Source organism: Tursiops truncatus, chromosome 16 (assembly GCF_011762595.2).
Source record: "Tursiops truncatus isolate mTurTru1 chromosome 16, mTurTru1.mat.Y, whole genome shotgun sequence".
NCBI lineage: Eukaryota > Metazoa > Chordata > Mammalia > Artiodactyla > Delphinidae > Tursiops > Tursiops truncatus.
In genome coordinates, this window is record NC_047049.1 from 76669797 (window position 1) to 76688497 (window position 18701).

General features: G+C 44.9%; 2 protein-coding genes across 5 annotated transcripts in view; both read right to left on the minus strand.

Annotated features, from left to right (window-relative positions):
- The window catches only part of LGALS8 (galectin 8), a 103462-nt gene extending 89340 nt beyond the window's left edge, over positions 1 to 14122 (minus strand). For 2 of the 3 annotated variants that reach the window (XM_073793642.1, XM_073793640.1), the window contains exons 1-3: positions 14064 to 14122; positions 10503 to 10542; positions 4310 to 4368 (exon numbers count right to left, since the gene is read on the minus strand). In XM_073793642.1, the coding sequence (XP_073649743.1) occupies positions 4310 to 4323 (14 nt within the window). In that variant the 5' untranslated portion in view covers positions 4324 to 4368; positions 10503 to 10542; positions 14064 to 14122. The remainder of the gene's footprint in view (positions 1 to 4309; positions 4369 to 10502; positions 10543 to 14063) is intronic. The other variant, XM_073793641.1, reaches the window with a different exon arrangement.
- The window catches only part of EDARADD (EDAR associated via death domain), an 89265-nt gene that overhangs the window by 37657 nt on the left and 32907 nt on the right, over positions 1 to 18701 (minus strand). For both annotated transcript variants that reach the window (XM_033842005.2, XM_073793645.1), the window contains one exon: positions 14064 to 14122. In XM_033842005.2, the coding sequence (XP_033697896.1) occupies positions 14064 to 14122 (59 nt within the window). The remainder of the gene's footprint in view (positions 1 to 14063; positions 14123 to 18701) is intronic.

Below are 18701 nucleotides of genomic sequence, written 5' to 3' on the forward strand. Positions count from 1 at the left end.
TCAAATAAAAGTTTACTATTTTTTCCTTGCTACCTTAGTGAATTTGACAGAACTACATAAACTTTCTTATCACCCACTCACTCCTTCAGCCTTTTGCAATTATGTTTTTGTCCCTATGATCGAGTTCCTTCCTGAAAGGTCCCAGTAACGTCTGAAAGGACAAATCCTCGCCCTTGACCACAGGATGATGCTGACGGCCTTTTCCTTGGCACGTGAAGCAATGCCCAATCCTGGCCTTTTTCTCTCTTTACTCAACATGTATTTATTGAGACTTTACTATGTGCTAGGGATGGAGGATACACTTACAAGCCAAAAAACACAGCAGTCCCTGCCCTCGTGGGGAGAGACAATGAAGCCATCAGCAAACATGTGACTGTAAACTGGGAAAGTGCTGCAAAGGAAAGTACAGATGCCTCGACCACTGACAGTGTTCTTCTCTGGCCACTCCTCTGTCTGCCTCTGAGCTCCTTTTCTTCCTCTGGCCTCCAAATTGTTCTTCAAGGCTCCATCCTGGGCTCTCCTCTCTGCTTTTGCACAAGGACTCTCTCATCGACAGTCCCATCCTCCCCTTGGGCTTCAAGTGTAACCTGATGCAGGAATCCTAATGCAGCCCTTCCTATCACACATCTCACATACCCCAAACTCTATAGACCATTATCTCCTTTTTCCACAGCCCACAAACAAACAACTCTCAATTCTAAAAACACACAAATCTTATCGTCCTCCTGAATTCTCTATTGATATTGTTAGTAGCATCCCTCTCCCAATCACAGGCCTAAGACCTGGTCTCATCTTCTCTCCAGTCTCCCAGGGTCCCAGATACAGTCATGGGACCATCCCTTAAAACCACCAATACCTTCCATCTGCCTCTCTCTGGAATTCAAGGCTCTGGGACCCCAGATCCAACAGATCTTCCAGCCTCACTGCCTACAATCTCCCAATACTTCAGCTCCAGGCAAAGTATTTGTCCCTGACTCTTCTCAGAGCCTTTGCTTACAGCATTCCTTCTACCAGGAGTGCTCTCACCCTGCCCTCAGACACACATCCTTGAATCTATTTCTGTTATCAATAAATATCAGAGGTGACAGTATCATGCAGCCATTCAGACGGATGGTAAGGCCATGTAGCAAACTGGATGAAATGTTTGTGAGATAATATTATATAACAAAAGCAAGATATAAAATTGTCTGCAAACAGTTTCTATAATTATCCTTATGAAAAAAATGTATAAGTGAATACATCAAAATGACAAAAATAGAGTATTAGAGTGGTGCGATTTTGGATGAATTTTTTTGTTTTTCTAGATTCTAAATTCCATTTAGTGTGGTTTTTAAAATATATATATACTTCAAAATAGTTTTAGATTTACAGAAAATTTGAGAAGATAGTATAGAGCATTCCTGTACACCCTACACCAGTTTCCCTTATTACCAACACCATAAATTAGTATCACACTAATAATACCATATCATACCAATAACTTAATGTGGTTTTTAAACCTTAAAAAAAAATTACAGTTTGGTAAAACCAAAAAAACAGTATAAATAGAAGAAAATGTCATTTTTTTCATAACTTCTAACTCCAACTTAGCATCCTAATATTTACTGTTTTTCTTACTACCTCAGTTTCCTCTTGGCATGGATCCTTGGCTACAAACTGGAACAAATTTTGCTTTACTATAATTTGTCATACATGTGTGCCTGTAGTTAAAGTAGTTAAAATTTTATTGTTTGACAAAGGTTCTGGGAAACATTTTCTATAACATAAAGAACCGTGAGGGTGAAAGAGACTCTTCGCTCCCAATGCAGGGGGCCCGGTTCAATCCCTGGTTAGGGAGCTGGATCCCACATGCATGCTGCAACTAGGAATTCGCATGCCACAACTAAGGAGCCCATCTGCCACAACTAAGAAGCCCATCTGCCACAACTAAGGAGCCCATCTGCCACAACTAAGATAAACCAAACCAGCACAACCAAATAAATATATAAATAAATATTTTTTAAAAAAAGAACCATGAAAAACTTTTAAACAGCTGAACCATATCCACATTTAGAATCTAATGCTGTGTACACTGCTTCTCCGGGTCTGGAAGCTCTGCCTGGGGTCTGCCTCCCCCCCACTCCCCCTGGTATATTTCATGTCCAAGAATACCCGGTCTCAGAACATATGCTCGACAAGTACCAGCTGTAACAAACTGTAGAAGTAGGATAGCTCTAATAGATGGGGTATTGATTTTAAATTACTAAAAGTAAAGGGTCCTTTATGAAATTTTATGACATGTCAGATTTCCATTTTGATGCCAGGACACCACAGTGTTTTTCCGTGGCATCATTCAAAAAAGGTGGCTAAAATTAACTCTTCAGTGAAGTGGATTTTAGTTTTTAAATTATAAAAATCAATGAAACGGCAAATGGTAATATTCTAAAAAATGTATTTTCAACTTGCTTTTAACGTCTGAGCTATAGAAAATGAAGCGTGGGGATGTTTTTGTTTTTGTTTTTTTTAAACATTTCTCCCCTAGTGAGTTTTCTTTGTTCTAACTGCCAAGTTGGTTTCAAAGACTCTTTCTGGGTATCTAGCAGTTAGAACAAATCCTATAGATTATGCAAAGAAATAACCAACTGCAGTAGGTAGGTACAGTGCTACTTTTTATAAGAATGTAAGACACCCTGTTTTAAAACAGAACTTAAATAAAAATCTCAAATAGGTTTTTCCCGCTTTCTTTAGCTGATAAATCTTTTCCCATCTTTAAAGATAGTCTACTTGATAAAGCCAGAACTATAACACTGAAATCAGAAAAAATACTGAACAGTGTCCTAATGCATATTCTGTACCTAATCTTAAATGATTTTGGAAAATCACTAAAACTAAACAAACAACGTAACATTTTTGTATCTTCAAAGGAGTCTGTATTGTGTTGCAAAAAATGTGGGGAGCAAAACTTTATTAAACAAATTAAGGATTTCAAGAAAGGAAAAATTTATACTTTAGGTTCACTAAAATAGCTCAAATTCAGTCAATATCAAAGTCAATCATTAGATTGTAATTCCAAGAAAAATGCTGAGTATCAGGATTAATAAATAAGAAAATAATATTCTCAGTGGGTGACTGAAGACCCCCAAATCAAAGTTAAAAGTAGCACCACTGGGCTTCCCTGGTGGCGCAGTGGTTGAGAGTCCGCCTGCCGATTCAGGGGACACGGGTTCGTGCCCGGGTCCAGGAAGATCCCACACGCCACGGAGCGGCTGGGCCCGTAAGCCATGGCCGCTGAGCCTGCACATCCGGAGCCTGTGCTCCGCAACGGGAGAAGCCACAACAGTGAGAGGCCCGCGTACCAAAAAAAAAAAAAAAAAAAAAAGCACCACTGACGATTTTCAAGAGAATCGTGTTTATGATTAAAATTGCTTGTTTTATCAACTATTGTATAACTCTGCTTTACTAAAAAAGTGATTTGATTATCCAAGAATATCACTATTAATGATTACTGACTGATGTTTTAAAAGGAAGACTAAACAAAGCTTCAAATTTGTCTTGCAAAAATTAACTTGGTATCAATATTATAAAGAGAGCAGGACCCAACCAGTCTATCTTCAGGCAAGACATCCTTTTTGAGACATGTAGTGTTCTAACTATAGTTTAACAGATGTGAGGTATTGTGCAGTTTTGCTAATGAGCTTTGAGTGAGTAAACAGAGATAGGCTGGAAAGTACAAGTAGTAACTGAAGCACACGGTGACCCCAGGCAGCTTCTGGAAGGATGTACCTCAAAAGGTGAACAATGGAATGTGACAAGCGATTCTCAAGCTTTTGGTACATTTCTGTTGTATCTGAAGTTTAAAATAACAGTCTTTTATAATCAGAAAACAATAGATGTATTTTGGAAAAGGACAATTAAAATAATATGTTAAAATCTGACATCTGATATCTGAACAAAGTAAAAGTTTTATAAAACATTACAAAAATGTTTTTAAACTACCCAGTTTTGTTGAGGCTTCTTTAAAAAGTTCCTATCCACAGCATACCAACTACACACGAAAGAAAGCAACTCTCTAACTCAGTAACACTGATGGTTTTTGGCATCTGGATAAGTATTTATTTCCAAAAAGTGGATTAAAGCTACCTCAGTTACTCAAAGTAACAGAAGTTGTATAGATGTGCTACATTACTGGGATGCTTAAAGATCATTTCCAAACTTATCTAAAAATCCTGTTCTTTCTTTATGTTTAAAGCTCTGGAAGACAATTCCTAAATAAATTCTAGTTAGATTAGCATGTACCTAAGGGTAAAAATATAACTGAAATTATTCTTACCTGGTGTTGCACATCAGAATTTGTTGGGCAGTTCAAGCTAATTGGATCACACTCCTCTGCTAGGGATTAAAAAAAAAAAAGATGCAAGCTTGATAAAGAAAGCACATACTCCGTGGTTGTAAGGCCTAAAATTAAGACTCAATATTATGTGCTGTTTACATCTGGTAAAACCAGGAGGACCCTGAATGGCCCAGCTTCAAGTTCCCCTCCCCGCTCTGCTCCTGTGGATAAGACTGCCAGCTAAACAACGCTCCTTTTCAAGGGGACCAGGCACAGTCCCTGCTTATCCCTGAGCAGTGGGTTTCAGTTCCCTGCCAGACCACTGAATTATTCAGACAAGTCATCATATCCTTCCCTGGGAACCAGGGGTCACACACCCTCTTGACAGGACAGTGCTTGTCACCCACAGCCCCTGGTTGTTCACTCTGTTCCCAAGTGCATCCCCCATGAGACCCTGCATGGGGTGCAGCGTTCTCCCTCCCCAGGCGGTGAATATCCGTGACTCACAAGCTACTGTCAATCTCATCTGCCCAGTGTCAGGTGTCCTGTGTGTGGCCATCCCCATAACCCCAGGGCAGGATCCCTCCCTCACCAACAGGGTGAACAGGAGGTAGTCCAAACACGTTCCCCTCTGATAACCTTACATCAGATTCCATGGTGTTCACTGTTTGACAGTTTACTAAATCTCTCAGAGAGCAGAGTGGGATTATACTTGTCTTGATAGCTCACCCTCCTAAAAGTCAAACCGAAACCACTTCAGTTCTATGGTTAAAGTGGGGATTGCCAGTGAAAGTCAAAGGAACATGATAGGCATGCGAAATGTCTAACACCTTTCGGAATTAACTGGTAGGAAGGAAATTCCATCCTTAGGTTGTCTTACATATGTGTTAACTTCACAGTTCCCCAACTTGTGGTGAAGATTGTACAAATGCATTAAAAATTGATTTTGTTCCATCAGATTTTAATCTTTAACCACAGAATTCAACATCCCACTCTAACCTTGAAAATCGCCAGTAATATATTATGTTATGAAAGAAATGTTTAGTGGCATGTAAAATTTTAGAGTTAATAAAGCCCTTAATAGAGAATCATTTAATTCAAGGTTCAAAAGTTAGGACTGAGTGACAGATTAATTCATCTATTTATTTTTACATTCCTTAACATTCATTGACCTATTATAGGCTGGGCTGATAGATTTATTCATATAAGGGGCTATATTTATTACTGCCTACACAATTCTGACTAAAGGCCATTTTTTCCTTAACATTATTATCTGCAAAATTTAAACTAAAAGCACGGTCTCTTATTAAGATTCCATATGGTATCTTTTTAAGCTGGAATAGTAGAGAGCTTACCTAGCCTTCTGTTTCTCAAGACAGTCCCAGCTCTCTTGCACCAGAATCACCTGGGCTGCCTGTTAACAATGCAGATTGCTGGGCTCCACTCCAGACCTTCTGAATTGGAATCTCAGGGACCCCAGAAATCTGACACCTAACAAGCCCCCCACAGAATTCGGTTGCACACTGATTTTTCACAGCAAAACGTCACAGACATGTGACTTCAGTCATACTAATTCTCACAATGGCCAGTGTCATAATTGTTAACCCAGCATTATTGGACAAGTGGGGCTTTTTATTTCCCAACGCAATGTTAGCCTGAAATTAAAAAGCAACTTTTCTTACATGGTCCCCCAAGCACTCCTGTGGTTGCACCCCTCTCCCTCCCCGCTACCCTCCATAAAAGAAAACACCTTCGGGGCTTCCCTGGTGGCACAGTGGTTGAGAATCCGCCTGCTGATGCAGGGGACACGGGTTCGTGCCCCGGTCCGGGAAGATCCCACATGCTGTGGAGCGGCTGGGCCTGTGAGCCATGGCCGCTGAGCCTGCGCGTCCAGAGCCTGTGCTCCGCAACAGGAGAGGCCACAACAGTGAGAGGCCCGCATACCGCAAAAAAAAAAGAATGGCCATCTTTGTATGTGTGTCATAACTGGGGGAGGGGTTGGTTTGCTAAAACAGGAGACTGTCAGGACTCTCCGTCATGGCTGGGTGGAAGGCAGTGAACTTGTGGAATGAGCAGGACCAGGTCACGGTAAATCGTGCGGGAAGGAGGGGCTTTTAGTTTCATGTTACAACAAGGAAACCTATCAGCAAGATACTGTCAGTCAACTGGCAAGATGAGAAACCGTCTAAAATACAACACATTGGCCTGCTAGTTTTCAGGCAGACATTTTTACTTAGGAATTATTTTGGTGATCTCCTGAGTACTTGTTTATTTTCTCCTTTTTCAAACGGAACTACTACTTCTACATTTAGTTAACGAATTATTCCAAATATCATCCATACTTAAGTTCAAATTTCTCAAAATAATTAACAATAAAATCAGTCTAATTCTCTTTAACTTTACATCCGTTATTTAAATTTTTTGAATGGAAGGGCAGTAATGCCAGACAAGGTGAAGATGGTAAAATCTTGATTGCTTTATGATGTAGTTATGTGCAATTTCCCCTCACTAGGAATAGTGCCTCAAAAATCAGAATTCTTTTTCCAAAGACATTTTTCTCTCAAAATATGAAGAGTCACATTCCCTTCAGAACCCTCAAGCCGGCAGTTTCTACGAGATACAGGAATTCTGTGATATAAGATAAACCCCAATCTTAAATTAGCCCTGAGTTTGGTGCCTACAGATCCTCACAGAGCACCTATCATAACAGAAGCCTGATAGAATGAACCTCCCGAATCTCTAAAATCAGGGGAGGCAGAAGCTACACATTTGTTCCCGACAAGAAAACAGGTATAATAACACGTTTCACCTCAAAAACGTGCTGATCGTTGAAATCACACTGGAGTCCCACAGTTGATTTATGGGTAAAAGCACATTATCGAGAGCCACTCTAGTGTGGACCGTGTTAAGGGACTATGGTGTACTGTCCAGGGGAAAAGCAGGAGTATACTAGAATTATAATGAAGACTTTGTGAAACATGCTCATTTTCTTAAGAAAATACATTTTGAGGACTTTTAAAATCATATGGAAATGGTTCAAGCTAATTACAAATGACTCCTCTATTAAATATAGTATAGCCCCCCTAGAATTCACTTAAGTGTCAGAGTCTGAATTGTTCTTCATATAATTAGATTACATTTACTTTTTTAAAAAATAAATTTATTTATCCATTTTTATTTTTGGCTGTGATGGGTCTTCGTTGCTGCGTGCGGGCTTTCTCTAGTTGCGGCGAGCGGGGGCTCCTCTCCGTTGCAGTGCACGGGCTTCTCATTGCGGTGGTTTCTCTTGTTGCGGAGCATGGGCTCTAGAGCGCAGGCTCAGTAGTTGTGGTTCGCGGGCTCTAGAGCGCAGGCTCAGTAGTTGTGCTGCACGGGCTTAGTTGCTCCGCAGCATATGGGATCTTCCCGGACTAGGGCTCCAACCCGTGTCCCCTGCACTGGCAGGTGGATTCTTAACCACTGTACCACCAGGGAAGCCTACATTTACTTTTAAGCTGTAAATTAGTCTCTTCACTAATTATATATGGGCTTTGTTTCCCTAAAAACAACTTCAGTGAGAAAATTACCATAAGCATTTAACGATGATACTGGCTCCATTATGGTATGTTTTAAAAAAATACTGCAGACATTAAATTGTTATTAAATGCAAATGTTGGATATTACATAGAAGACGATGTATTTCTTGGAGATAAGAAATTATGTGCTTAATAACACTTCCCCTCTCCCCCTCATGAATAAGGACAGAGGAATGATCTGGAGTTACTTGTCAACTCACCACCATTTTAATTAATTTTAATTAAGGTTTTGTAAAACTCAAATTCTAGGAGAAACCCAACGGTACAGATACTGTATTATCAGGCTGCTAAGCAACAATCTTCTCTTAAAACAGAAAATCATGTTCAAGAGTGATAGAAAAGGTCTTCGAATAGTTGCTGCGGCCCAGTCTACCTAAAACGGTGGTTCCACTCTTGCCTCTCCACTACAAAAGCTTTCAACAGTCCTCTACCCTGATGGCTCACGATTCTTTTGCCAGATTTCCCTCCACACCTGTCAGATGCTTGTTGGGAGTCAGGTGCTGTTCCAGTCTCGTTTCGTTGAATTCTCACAAGCACCCTGGGAGGTCGGTGTAATACTTTCCTCTCTGCACTGCAGACTGGACACTGGGACCCTGAGCCATGAGGTCAACTGCTGAGTCCTCTCAGAGCTGGCGGTCTGGCTGCAGCTCGGTGTCTCTTACATGTCTCCTACACGTGGCACGCCACATCCTTTTTTTTAATATAAATTTATTTATTTATTTATTTGGTTTTGTTGGGTCTGCTTTTCTTCTCTAGTTGCGGCGAGCGGGAGCCACTCTTCATCGCGGTGCGCGGGCCTCTCACTGTCGCGGCCTCTCTTGTTGTGGAGCACAGGCTCCAGACGCGCAGGCTCAGTAGCTGTGGCTCACGGGCCCAGCTGCTCCGCAGCATGAGGGATCTTCCCAGACCAGGGCTCGAACCCGTGTCCCCTGCGTTGGCAGGCAGATTCTCAACCACTGCGCCACCAGGGAAGCCCCCACGCCACATTCTTGAAGCTTCTTAGGAAGGCTCTCAAAGGGAGGTCTGTGTCCCACCCCCTCAGGTTTGCATTAAAAACACAGGTTTCTGGGCCTGACCCCAGACCCACCACATCATGATTTTGGAGTAGCAAAGCCCAGAATCTGCATTTTAAACTAGCTCCCCAGGTAATTCTTCACTGCACCCTAAAAATCCAAGGAACACGGCCCAAGACTGCCTCCGATTCGTCCTGGTGGCCTGGCTTGCACCTTCCACTTTCTTGCTGAACTAGGCAATCACAGCTTGGGGAATTCAGGACACTGAGAAGTCATTCGTGGAGAGGGGAAAGGGCAAAGTGTGCTTGGGAGAAGCCTCCCCTAGTACAGCCAGGATTTGGGCTCAAACCTGGCCTTCAGCCTCTTTTCCCTACACCACTGCCATTCCTTGGACGTGCACAGGGGGCAAAAGGAATGAAACTCTAATGATGCCATTTCAGAGAGCAGGAAGAAGAGTCTGGTGAGTAGAGAATGAGGGAGGGGGACTTGGCAGAACTACAGACTTAACCACAGGTGGGCCCTGCGAGGGAGCTCCCAACCCTGCAACCCAGTGACCCTGTGATACCCATCACCACAAGGGCTGCTGGGGAACCCCACAGCAGGCTGTGCCGGGAAGTCCTTCCTCTCCAGGAAGCCGGGGTGTCCCTGCCATCTCTGAAGCGGCTCAGATCTGATTGCTCCCCACCCCTCCTCTCTGGCGGGTCAGCAGAGCGCAAGGTAAACGCTTCAGTGCGATAAGCGGCAGCTCAGCCTCCATACTGGATACAGCCTTGGAGGCTGCCCAGGGGAAATTAGGAAAGGCTCAGGCCTTTATGGTCTGCACCACGCCTGAGACATTCGCCTGTGGATCATAAAAGCAAGCTCTTTTTGCTGTGGGGTCTGACAGCATCCCTTGCCCCTTGTCTGCTAACAGAACCCTCTTTCCTGTGGTTTGAGTACAACTGACTTCATGCCCTCCGCCCCCCACCCTCCAACCTCAAGGCTCAGACCTGGTCACCCCTCCATCCTCCAACGACAGCAGCTGATACAGGGATGGCCACATGACCAAACTGCTCCTTTCACGATTTGCCCCTAAAATTGTGTCACGTGTGCTGCGGGAAAGGCTCCCTCTTGCCCCGGCATCTTTAGCTGCACCAAGTAAAGCTGGAGGTGTCAGAGACTATCTTTCCCACCAAGTGGGGAAAGCCTGCTCGAGTATGGAGCCAACACAGAAGACAGAGCCATTGTGGGGGGAGTGGGGGGCTGAGCCTGAGACATCGTTTAAATGCTTGGATTTAGCAGCACCCGAAGACTCTAAGCCACCAGGTCCCGCCCCCCTTTTTAAACTAATTTGAGCTACATTTCTGACACTTGCAACCCACAGTCCTGGCTTTCTTCATTTTATGCATGTTAAAAAACACCATAGGAATTTGATGTATAATTTGCTATAAAATAATTTCTACATTTTAATAAGAAAATTCATACCAGAGAAGGTCAAATCATGCACTAAATTATCAGTATGCTTCTGTTTTACAATTTTAAAAAATGAAAAATTACTTTGACTAGTGCTTTGTTCAAGGTACGAACGTAATCACAAGTTTAAATTGCTACTTTAACTGTACATACCTTTAGGGAGTCCCGTGTCTTGAATGGGATATTTGTCTGACTGTAGAGACCAACAAAAGAGGAGTGTTATTTTTAAACACCGTAGTCAATTATAAGATCAAAGTGAAGACAAAGCTTTGTCTTGGGAAAGTCATGATTTTAATTTAAATCCTTGCAAGTTTTTAGCCTTGGATTTATCCATATGCCTGACCCATTGCTTGCTTTCATTCTCAATTTTATAGAAATGAAACCAAGGTGGATGAGAAGTTAATGCTGGAACATGAAACAGAAGAAGCCTTCAGCTCTGACCACTAAACCACACTTCCTCTCTTTTCTGCAATGCTCTTCTATTTCCTGCAGCTCAAAATTGAAGGACATTTCTGTTAGTGAATTATGGGGACAGATCCATTTCTTCTCACCATTTCTGTGACACTCATTCGGGCCAATAAGCATGTGTTCTGGGCAGTACTCACAATTGGAGAGCTCTGTCACGGGTTGACTAGGACAGGAGTCAAAAGGTAACTATCCCATTAATTGCACGAAGATCTACAAATTAGTTACCCATTATGCACAATTATGCACAATTCCCCAATGGTTTAGTTGAGGGCAGTACTGTTACAGGGAATTCAAAATAGCAAATGCTCTTATAATCACATATTTCTTTGTTGGTACCGACAAATATGCAGGTATCTAAGCTTCTGGAAGCTTCTACTGCAGATTATACAATGTAGTCATTTTCTAAAGACTTCCATGAGAGGAGTGGGGATGCACCCAATCTCCCTAGCCTGTCCTCTGACCCCGGCTCAGTTCCCACCATCATCTGCATCTGGGCCTTTGGGTCTATAGTCCTCCAGCCTAAAAAAAAATTAGCTGTACCTCCCAACTCTCCTGTAAGTCTCATCACTATCTTCCTTGGACAGAGGAGGAAAAGAAACAAATGTGGAACCAGGGATTCTGTTTTAAACGCCTTTCCTTGGAGTTTCTTTGGAGCTAGGCAGTAAAGTTTCAGAACCTTCTAGAAGCCTCCAACCCCTTTCCACAAAAGAAATCAATCAATCGTCTTTACGGTATCAGTTCAACCTGTGAAGGGGCTGGAGTCTAAGGTCAGACACACTGGTGGTCAAGCGTGTCTACATGACTGAGCCCCAATAACACTCTGGACCCCAAGCATGGGGTGAGCTTCCCTGGTTGTCAATACTCTGTGTGTATCATCAAACATCATTCCTGAGACAAGTAAACACAACGTCACTGACAGAGGGTAGCTGAAAGCTCCATGCTTGCAACTTTCCTGGGCCCTGTCCTATGCCCCTCTTCCTTTGGCTGACTTTAATCTGAATACTTTTGCTGTAATAAACCACAATCCTGAGTGAAAAAAGAAATCAATCAATCAATCAATCATCAATCACAGGGAACTTAAAAATCAAATACTTTTCCCCCAGACTAAATCCTTCTCCATACTCTGCTCCCCAGAGCATGGAAAACACATCTGTACCATAGTGCTTCTCGGGCTCTTTTCAAAGTATTTGTCTATTTCCTCAGATAGACTGTGAGTGTTTCAAGAGAAGGGACCATGATCTGTGCATCCCCAGATTTTGACTCTGTTCAGACTACATGAACGAACAAGTGCAGGTTTCCTGGAGAGACTACAGTTGAGATGGGCCTAGAGAATGCCCAGGACTCAGAGGACCGCGAGAAAGGAGCATGGTGATTGCAGATGGTGGGCACGGAGGAGCAAGGCCAGGTGGTTGGAAGATGGGCCAGCCTGTAGGATGGATGCATGCTGGAGGTGGAAAAGGAAGACAGGGTTGGACACGAAATAATGGAGCCAGTTTCCATGGAAGACCCTGCAAAGGAGGCAAAGGGATTTAGGAAGGCTGCCATTCTAGGATCTCGGGAAGCTTGGCTCATTTAACACTGCTGCCTGCTTCGTGCCCCATTCTGCATATGGGAAGACGGTCAGCACAGCCTCGCAGGAAGTCAGGCAAGCAAATAATTCCCACACAATGTGATAAAAAGTAGGGACCATGGGGCTTCCCTGGTGGTGCAGTGGTTGAGAGTCCGCATGCCGATGCAGGGGACACGGGTTCGTGCCCCGGTCCGCGAAGATCCCACATGCCGCGGAGCGGCTGGGCCCGTGAGCCATGGCCGCTGAGCCTGCGCGTCCGGAGCCTGTCCGCAATGGGAGAGGCCACAACAGTGAGAGGCCCCGCGTACCGCAAAAAAAAAAAAAAGAAAGAAAAAAGTAGGGACTATGGATAAGGCAGCACCCGAAGGCCCCAAGGCTGAGAAGCCTTCCCAGATAAGGAACACCTGGGCTGAGTGGCGGGTTGCATAGGAGTTCATTATGTGAGGAAGCAGGGAGGGGCCAGCACTATGGGTATCCCAGGACGGGGGGTGGGGAGGGCGTGGGGCATTTGTGGAGCAGCAAATAGCTACACACAACTGGCTCATCAGGGGGATGTTGAGACATGGTCATGCAGGACCTCATCTGCCATGTCAAGGACCATGTATTTAATCCTGGAAGGAATGTTATCGTTAAAATGTGTCCCCTCCAAAAATACCTCAAAGTCCTAACCCCTAGTACCTCAGACTGTGACCTCATTGGAAATAGGGTCATTGTAGATAGAATTACTTAAGATGAGGTTATACTGGTGTAGGGTAGGCCCTTAATCCAATAGGACAGACGTCCTTGTAAGAGGAGAAGAGATAACAAGACATAGACACACGGGGAGAAGACGGCCATGTGCCACCAAAGGAAGAGAATGGAGCGAAGCAGCTACAAGCCAGGGGACACCAAGAACTGCCAACGACCATCAGAAGCCAGAAGAGGGACTTCCCTGGCGGCGCAGTGGTTAAGAATCCGCCTGCCAATGCAAGAGACACGGGTTCTAGCCCTGGTCCGGGAAGATCCCACATGCCACAGAGCAACTAAGCCCGTGCGCCACAACTACTGAGCCTGCGCTCTAGGGACCGCAAGCCACAACTACTGAAGCCCGCATGCCTAGAGCCCGTGCTCTGCAACAAGAGAAGCCACCACAGTGAGAAGTCTGTGCACCGCAACAAAGAGTAGACCCTGCTTGCCGCAACTAGAGTAAGCCCACGTGAAACAACAAAGACCCAACACAGCCAAAAATAAATTTCAAAAATTAAAAGAAAAAAAAAGTGGTAACAGAGGTAAATCAACAGTGTATGCCCATCTGACACATGAGCAGGCCGCCTTTAACTTTAAGGTTGTCCTATTTTTTCTTTCGATCTCAAGTTAGATATTTTGATTTCTGAAGAATTGGTAATTAAAGATAGTGTTAAAAGTAGACAAGCAGATAAAGACCTCACGTAACCTAAGAAGACCACTTCTGATATGTGCAAAATGAAAACAGAGTCTAACACCATTTTTAACCTGGAGAAACCCCAAGTTTATTATGTCACAGAGAAATATCATGAAAAAGAAATTTATCTTGGAAAACCTTATTTTAGGGTTTCAAATTTCATGTAAGTACTAAGTAATAAAAAATATAAAGAAATAACAAAGGGGAAAAAGGAAAACCAGGAGTCATCACCATTAATGTAAAAGTTGTAACCTACCATATTAAGGGATATAGTGCTAGGGTCTGTGTCTTCCACTGGCTCCTTTGTCAAATGATCTGTAAAGAGAACAAATAGAGAGCATTTTCTTTAACTTAGAAGCACAGTGTGTCCTTTGATAACTGTCTTCATATAGACACAAGCTACCCCAATCAGTTTGGAGAAAAGCTTACTTTCAGTCATTAGTGGAGACAAAATAAGAAAGAATGAGTTCAGGCTGCATCAAGAAAGTGATGATGACTAATAAACTACATTAAAAAAATATTTTGGAACAGTTTACTTATAAATATCTACAAATACTCAGAGGTACAAACAACTACAAATTAGGTGAACGTGATATTAATGACTCTTTTGCAGACTGGATTTTGAGACAGGCTGGGACCTGGGACCCTTTACTGGAGCGCTTGCACCTGGACAAACATCTCCTCAAGCAACAGAGTACAAAGAAACTATAAAAGACTAAAAATAACTGCATGCAAGTGCCGTTGGGCAAATTATGAACAACATACAGAAAAGAATACAAAAAGGGCACAAACCAACTGCCATTTCTGAGGTGCCGGGAGCAAAAGCAGGGTACTGCACGTGACCCCTGCACACAGCACCACCAAGGGGGTGGGCAGGCCACCTAAGCCACACCTCAGGCCCGACCCACCAATCCGCTCCCACCCTCACCCCAGCTCACCGCGCCCCCCCAGGACAGCAAGCAAGGGCTCCTGTTTCTTGTTTTTACCTCTCATGCTGCAGCACGAGTCCCAATAAAGCACTGCCTGAGTTTCTCGTCTGGTCTCTTATCAATTTCTATTGATTAAAGAGTCCAAGGACCCAGGTCGGCAACGATCTGATTATAACTTTGAGCAAGAAAATTAGAAAAAAAAGCTCCCCCTTTCCAAGACACTTTACGAAACATCTGCCAGAAAACTATCTTGCTCGACAACCACATCTGTCTGAATGGGATCCTCGGTATTTTGTGCAGTCACCACACGACCTGCAAAGCCCTAAGTGGCCAGCCTTGGGCCAATCGAGATTCAGCTTTCATTTTGCTCCCAAATCTTCATTAAGTACATACTGTGGCCCAGGCACTAGGTCCTGGGAATGCCTTGGGGGATCCAAACCAACAAAACAGGTCCACTTATGGAGATCATTTGTTTGTTCTCCCCAGATGTTTCCCATCCGAGAATGTGTCCAGACTTCTCACATTTCTCTCCCCGCAGGTGTTGACAATGCCCAAAGGAGAAGCAGTGTGAAGGGAACATCTCTTTGTTTTATGACAGGCTACAGTCACTGGAGAGATTAAAGGAGGTGGCCCAGAGGAGCGGGGGCAAAAGGAGAGAGTTTTTGCCAGTGTCCCCCCATGGAGCAGGGGACAGACACTGCAGCTCCACGAGTGGGGACTGTGCCGTGGTCCTTAGCAGAGCCCAGAGGTGGCAAGACCACAGCAGGGAATGCACGGAGGGGGCTAACCCCTGGGTCCCAGGGTTCCCAGCCCCACAGAGAAACAAACCCGCGATTTGGGTCTGCAAGAGAAACAGAGGGCTCCTGGACCTCAAGAGTCTTCTCAGACTTGGACAACAAGGACATCGAGCCCACCCGGATGCACTAAAAGTTCAAGGCCCCTCTTTTTCCAAGCACCACATCATCCTCTTAGGTTCCTATATGACCCTAAGGAAGGGGCCAGGCCCCAGTTTGGACTGAAATGGAATTTCCTGCCAGCCCAGTAGATGACAGACTCAGACCTGGATTTAAGTCAATGTAAAGAAAATAAAAACAAGTTGTGTTGCTAACTCCACCCTGAGTTTACAGAACTCCTGCTGCCCAAGGAAAGGAGAAGGCAATTATCATACAGAGCATTTGGTGTTAAGACAGTAGAAATGCAGAATGATATGGAAACACAGGAGGAACACAAGCCTAGCCTGGGGTGTCTGGTGGGGAGTGAAGAGAGGGTAGAGAGGAGCCTATAGAGGAGACGACACGAGTCCAGAAGGATGAGTTGAAGCTAGCCAGGAGAAGTCAGGGAGGGAAAAGCATTCTAGGCAGAGGGAACAGCATAGGCGAAGGCCTAGAGATGAAAAAGAACGGGACACATGAGCATACTTCAAATAGATCCAGCTGGACACCTGCATTCGGTTTTCCAGTTTTTCCTTTCTATCCTTCTCATGTCTCGCTCCTGGCTGGGGAGCGGGTAGTAGAAGCCACCATGAGTAGCCTCCAGTCCTTTCTTTCCCTCCTATCACAGCCTAGTCTCAACCGCTTAATTTTCACCAAAGTGTATCTGGATGATAAAACTTTTGTTTTTGGCCACGCGGCCTTGTGGGATCTTAGTTCCCTAACCAGGGATTGGACCTGGGCCTTCAGCAGTGAGAGCGTGTTGTCCTAACCACTGGACCGCCAGGGCATTCCCTGGATGATAATACTTTAAAAGCTTACCTCCACTAGGGGAGTGGAATTTTAATAGGAATCCTGTGTAGCTATTGCCCACCAAGTCTATGACAAGTTAGGCCTGTTTCCTACAGAGACATTAGTACGTGAGGAAGGAAAAAGATGAAGAGGAAGAAAATGGAGAAGACAGCTGGGAAAGGCAGAATTACCCCCAAAAGCAGCAGTGAGAATGCAAACAGGACAGTTAAAGGGAAGGCACACAGGGCCTGGGAGCAGAAGGCTTGGGTCCTCACCGCCACACCGCTGAGACCTAGTGGCCTGACCTTGAATGAGTCTAGCTGTATGACCTTGGATGACTCATGTTAAGTGTTCCCGGCCTCTGGCTCTTCCTCTGTAACAGGAGCGGGTCCACGTGGCTGGTTCCCACACCCAGCTGATCATCATTATTCTGGTCAGGTCAGGTTTGGGAACGACTCCCCCTGAGAATCTGTGCCTCAGAGGGTGATGGGGTGAACAGGACCACAAGTGTTTGGAGGCCCAAAGTCTCTTGCTTTGGTCTGAAACCTCTGAGAATAGATGGAATTTAAGATGGGAAGGGCACAGAGAATTTAGGGGATTTTTTTGTTGTTTTCTGAAGCACAACAGCAAAGTGAGAGGGCAATGAGGAAAGGCTTAGGCGATCAGGAGAGGTTTAGGACCAGTCTCAGAGGCACGTTCAGGTCTTTTATTATTTTCATTCGCACGGTTGTGACTGTATCAGCTTCTGACGTAGCCCAGGCTGGGGATGAAGTTCTTCCTTACGTGTTATTGCCAAATCCGCTCACAGACCCAGGCCCACGCTGTCTCTCCACTTGTTCTACCTGATCCCGGGCCTTCCCCCGGCCCTCGCTGTAGTTCACGCAGAAACACCTTTGTTCTCCCAGGCCCGTGTTGTGTAGGTTATTTGGAGGAGGGCTGATCCTGGTTATTGGAGACTAGCCTAGAAGCAGTTGTCCTCAAGTATTTCTGAGAGCTCTTCGAGCCACGTGTTTACAACATTATTAGTATGAAATCAAATAGTTTACTCAGAAGCTTTAAAATGTTTATTTTTACAGGCCCCAGGTAACAGCAGGCTGGGCCTCTAGGCAAGGCTCTGATATCAGATGGGGCACGAAGAAGCCGAAACAGAAAGGGGGATCGTGCGAGCTCCGAGGTGGCAAGGCCGGCAGCTCAGCCAGGGGTGGGTGGGGACCTTCCTCCTGATGCTGGCTGTTGCTCTACTGTCCCAAAGCTGCCTCCATTCTCCTGGATTGGTGACTCTAAAGAAGGCAGAGGTCACCCCAAATTAGCTGGTAATTGATCAAAGGGGGGTCTCACGATGGCAATGAGAATGATGTTTAATTCACATGAGCATCTTCTGGGGAGGTCCTCAAAAGGCCTGAGTGAAACCCATGGTGAGCTGATGCCGCTCAGCTGCTGGAAGGGCACCCGGCCTGGCTCCCGGAGGCCCCAGGGGACAGCAAGCAAGGCCAGCTGCAGTTACTTGTTTCTCTGGGCCTCAGGTGCCTCATCTGTAATATTCAGGGGGAGGGGGAACAGAGAGCCTCCACGTGCCCTTCCAGCTTTAAAAGTCCATGAGTGGTGAGAAGTAGGGGCCCCAAAGGTGAAAAGAGCATCTTCAGGTGAAGGTCACTCCAACACAGGAAGCCCAGTTACAATTAGAGCTCCCACTTACCCAGTACCCCTCCCCGCCCACCCACCCCATCGCCCCATGCTGCCTGGTTTACACACAGCCCCGTTTCATCCTCACAGTAACCCTGAGAGAGGGCCAAGTGTCTCCTTTATCCATACTGAGTGCCCAAGGTCACAGGGCAAAGGAAGCAGCAGAATTTGGATCTGGGACTTTCTGACTTCAAAATCTATCCGTTTTCCACTGCCTTCGGGTTGCCTGAAGTGGTTCATGCATTGACCACCTGATAACAGACTGTCCTGGGGGGATCTCTGTGTCCAAATTTTCCCTTCCTATGAGGGTACCAGTCACATTGGATGAGAGCTCCCTCTGATGACCTCATTTTAACTTGACTGCTTCTGTACAAGACTTTATTCCCAAATCAGGTCACGTTCTGAGGTACTGGGGGTTAGGATGCCCACAAAATTTTTTGGGGGTGGGGAGCACAGTTCAACCCATAACAGTCCACTCTCTGGCCCCCAAATTCATGTCCTTCCCATGTGCAAAAGACATTCACCCGACATCCCCTAAAGCTTTCATCATTCCGGCATCAA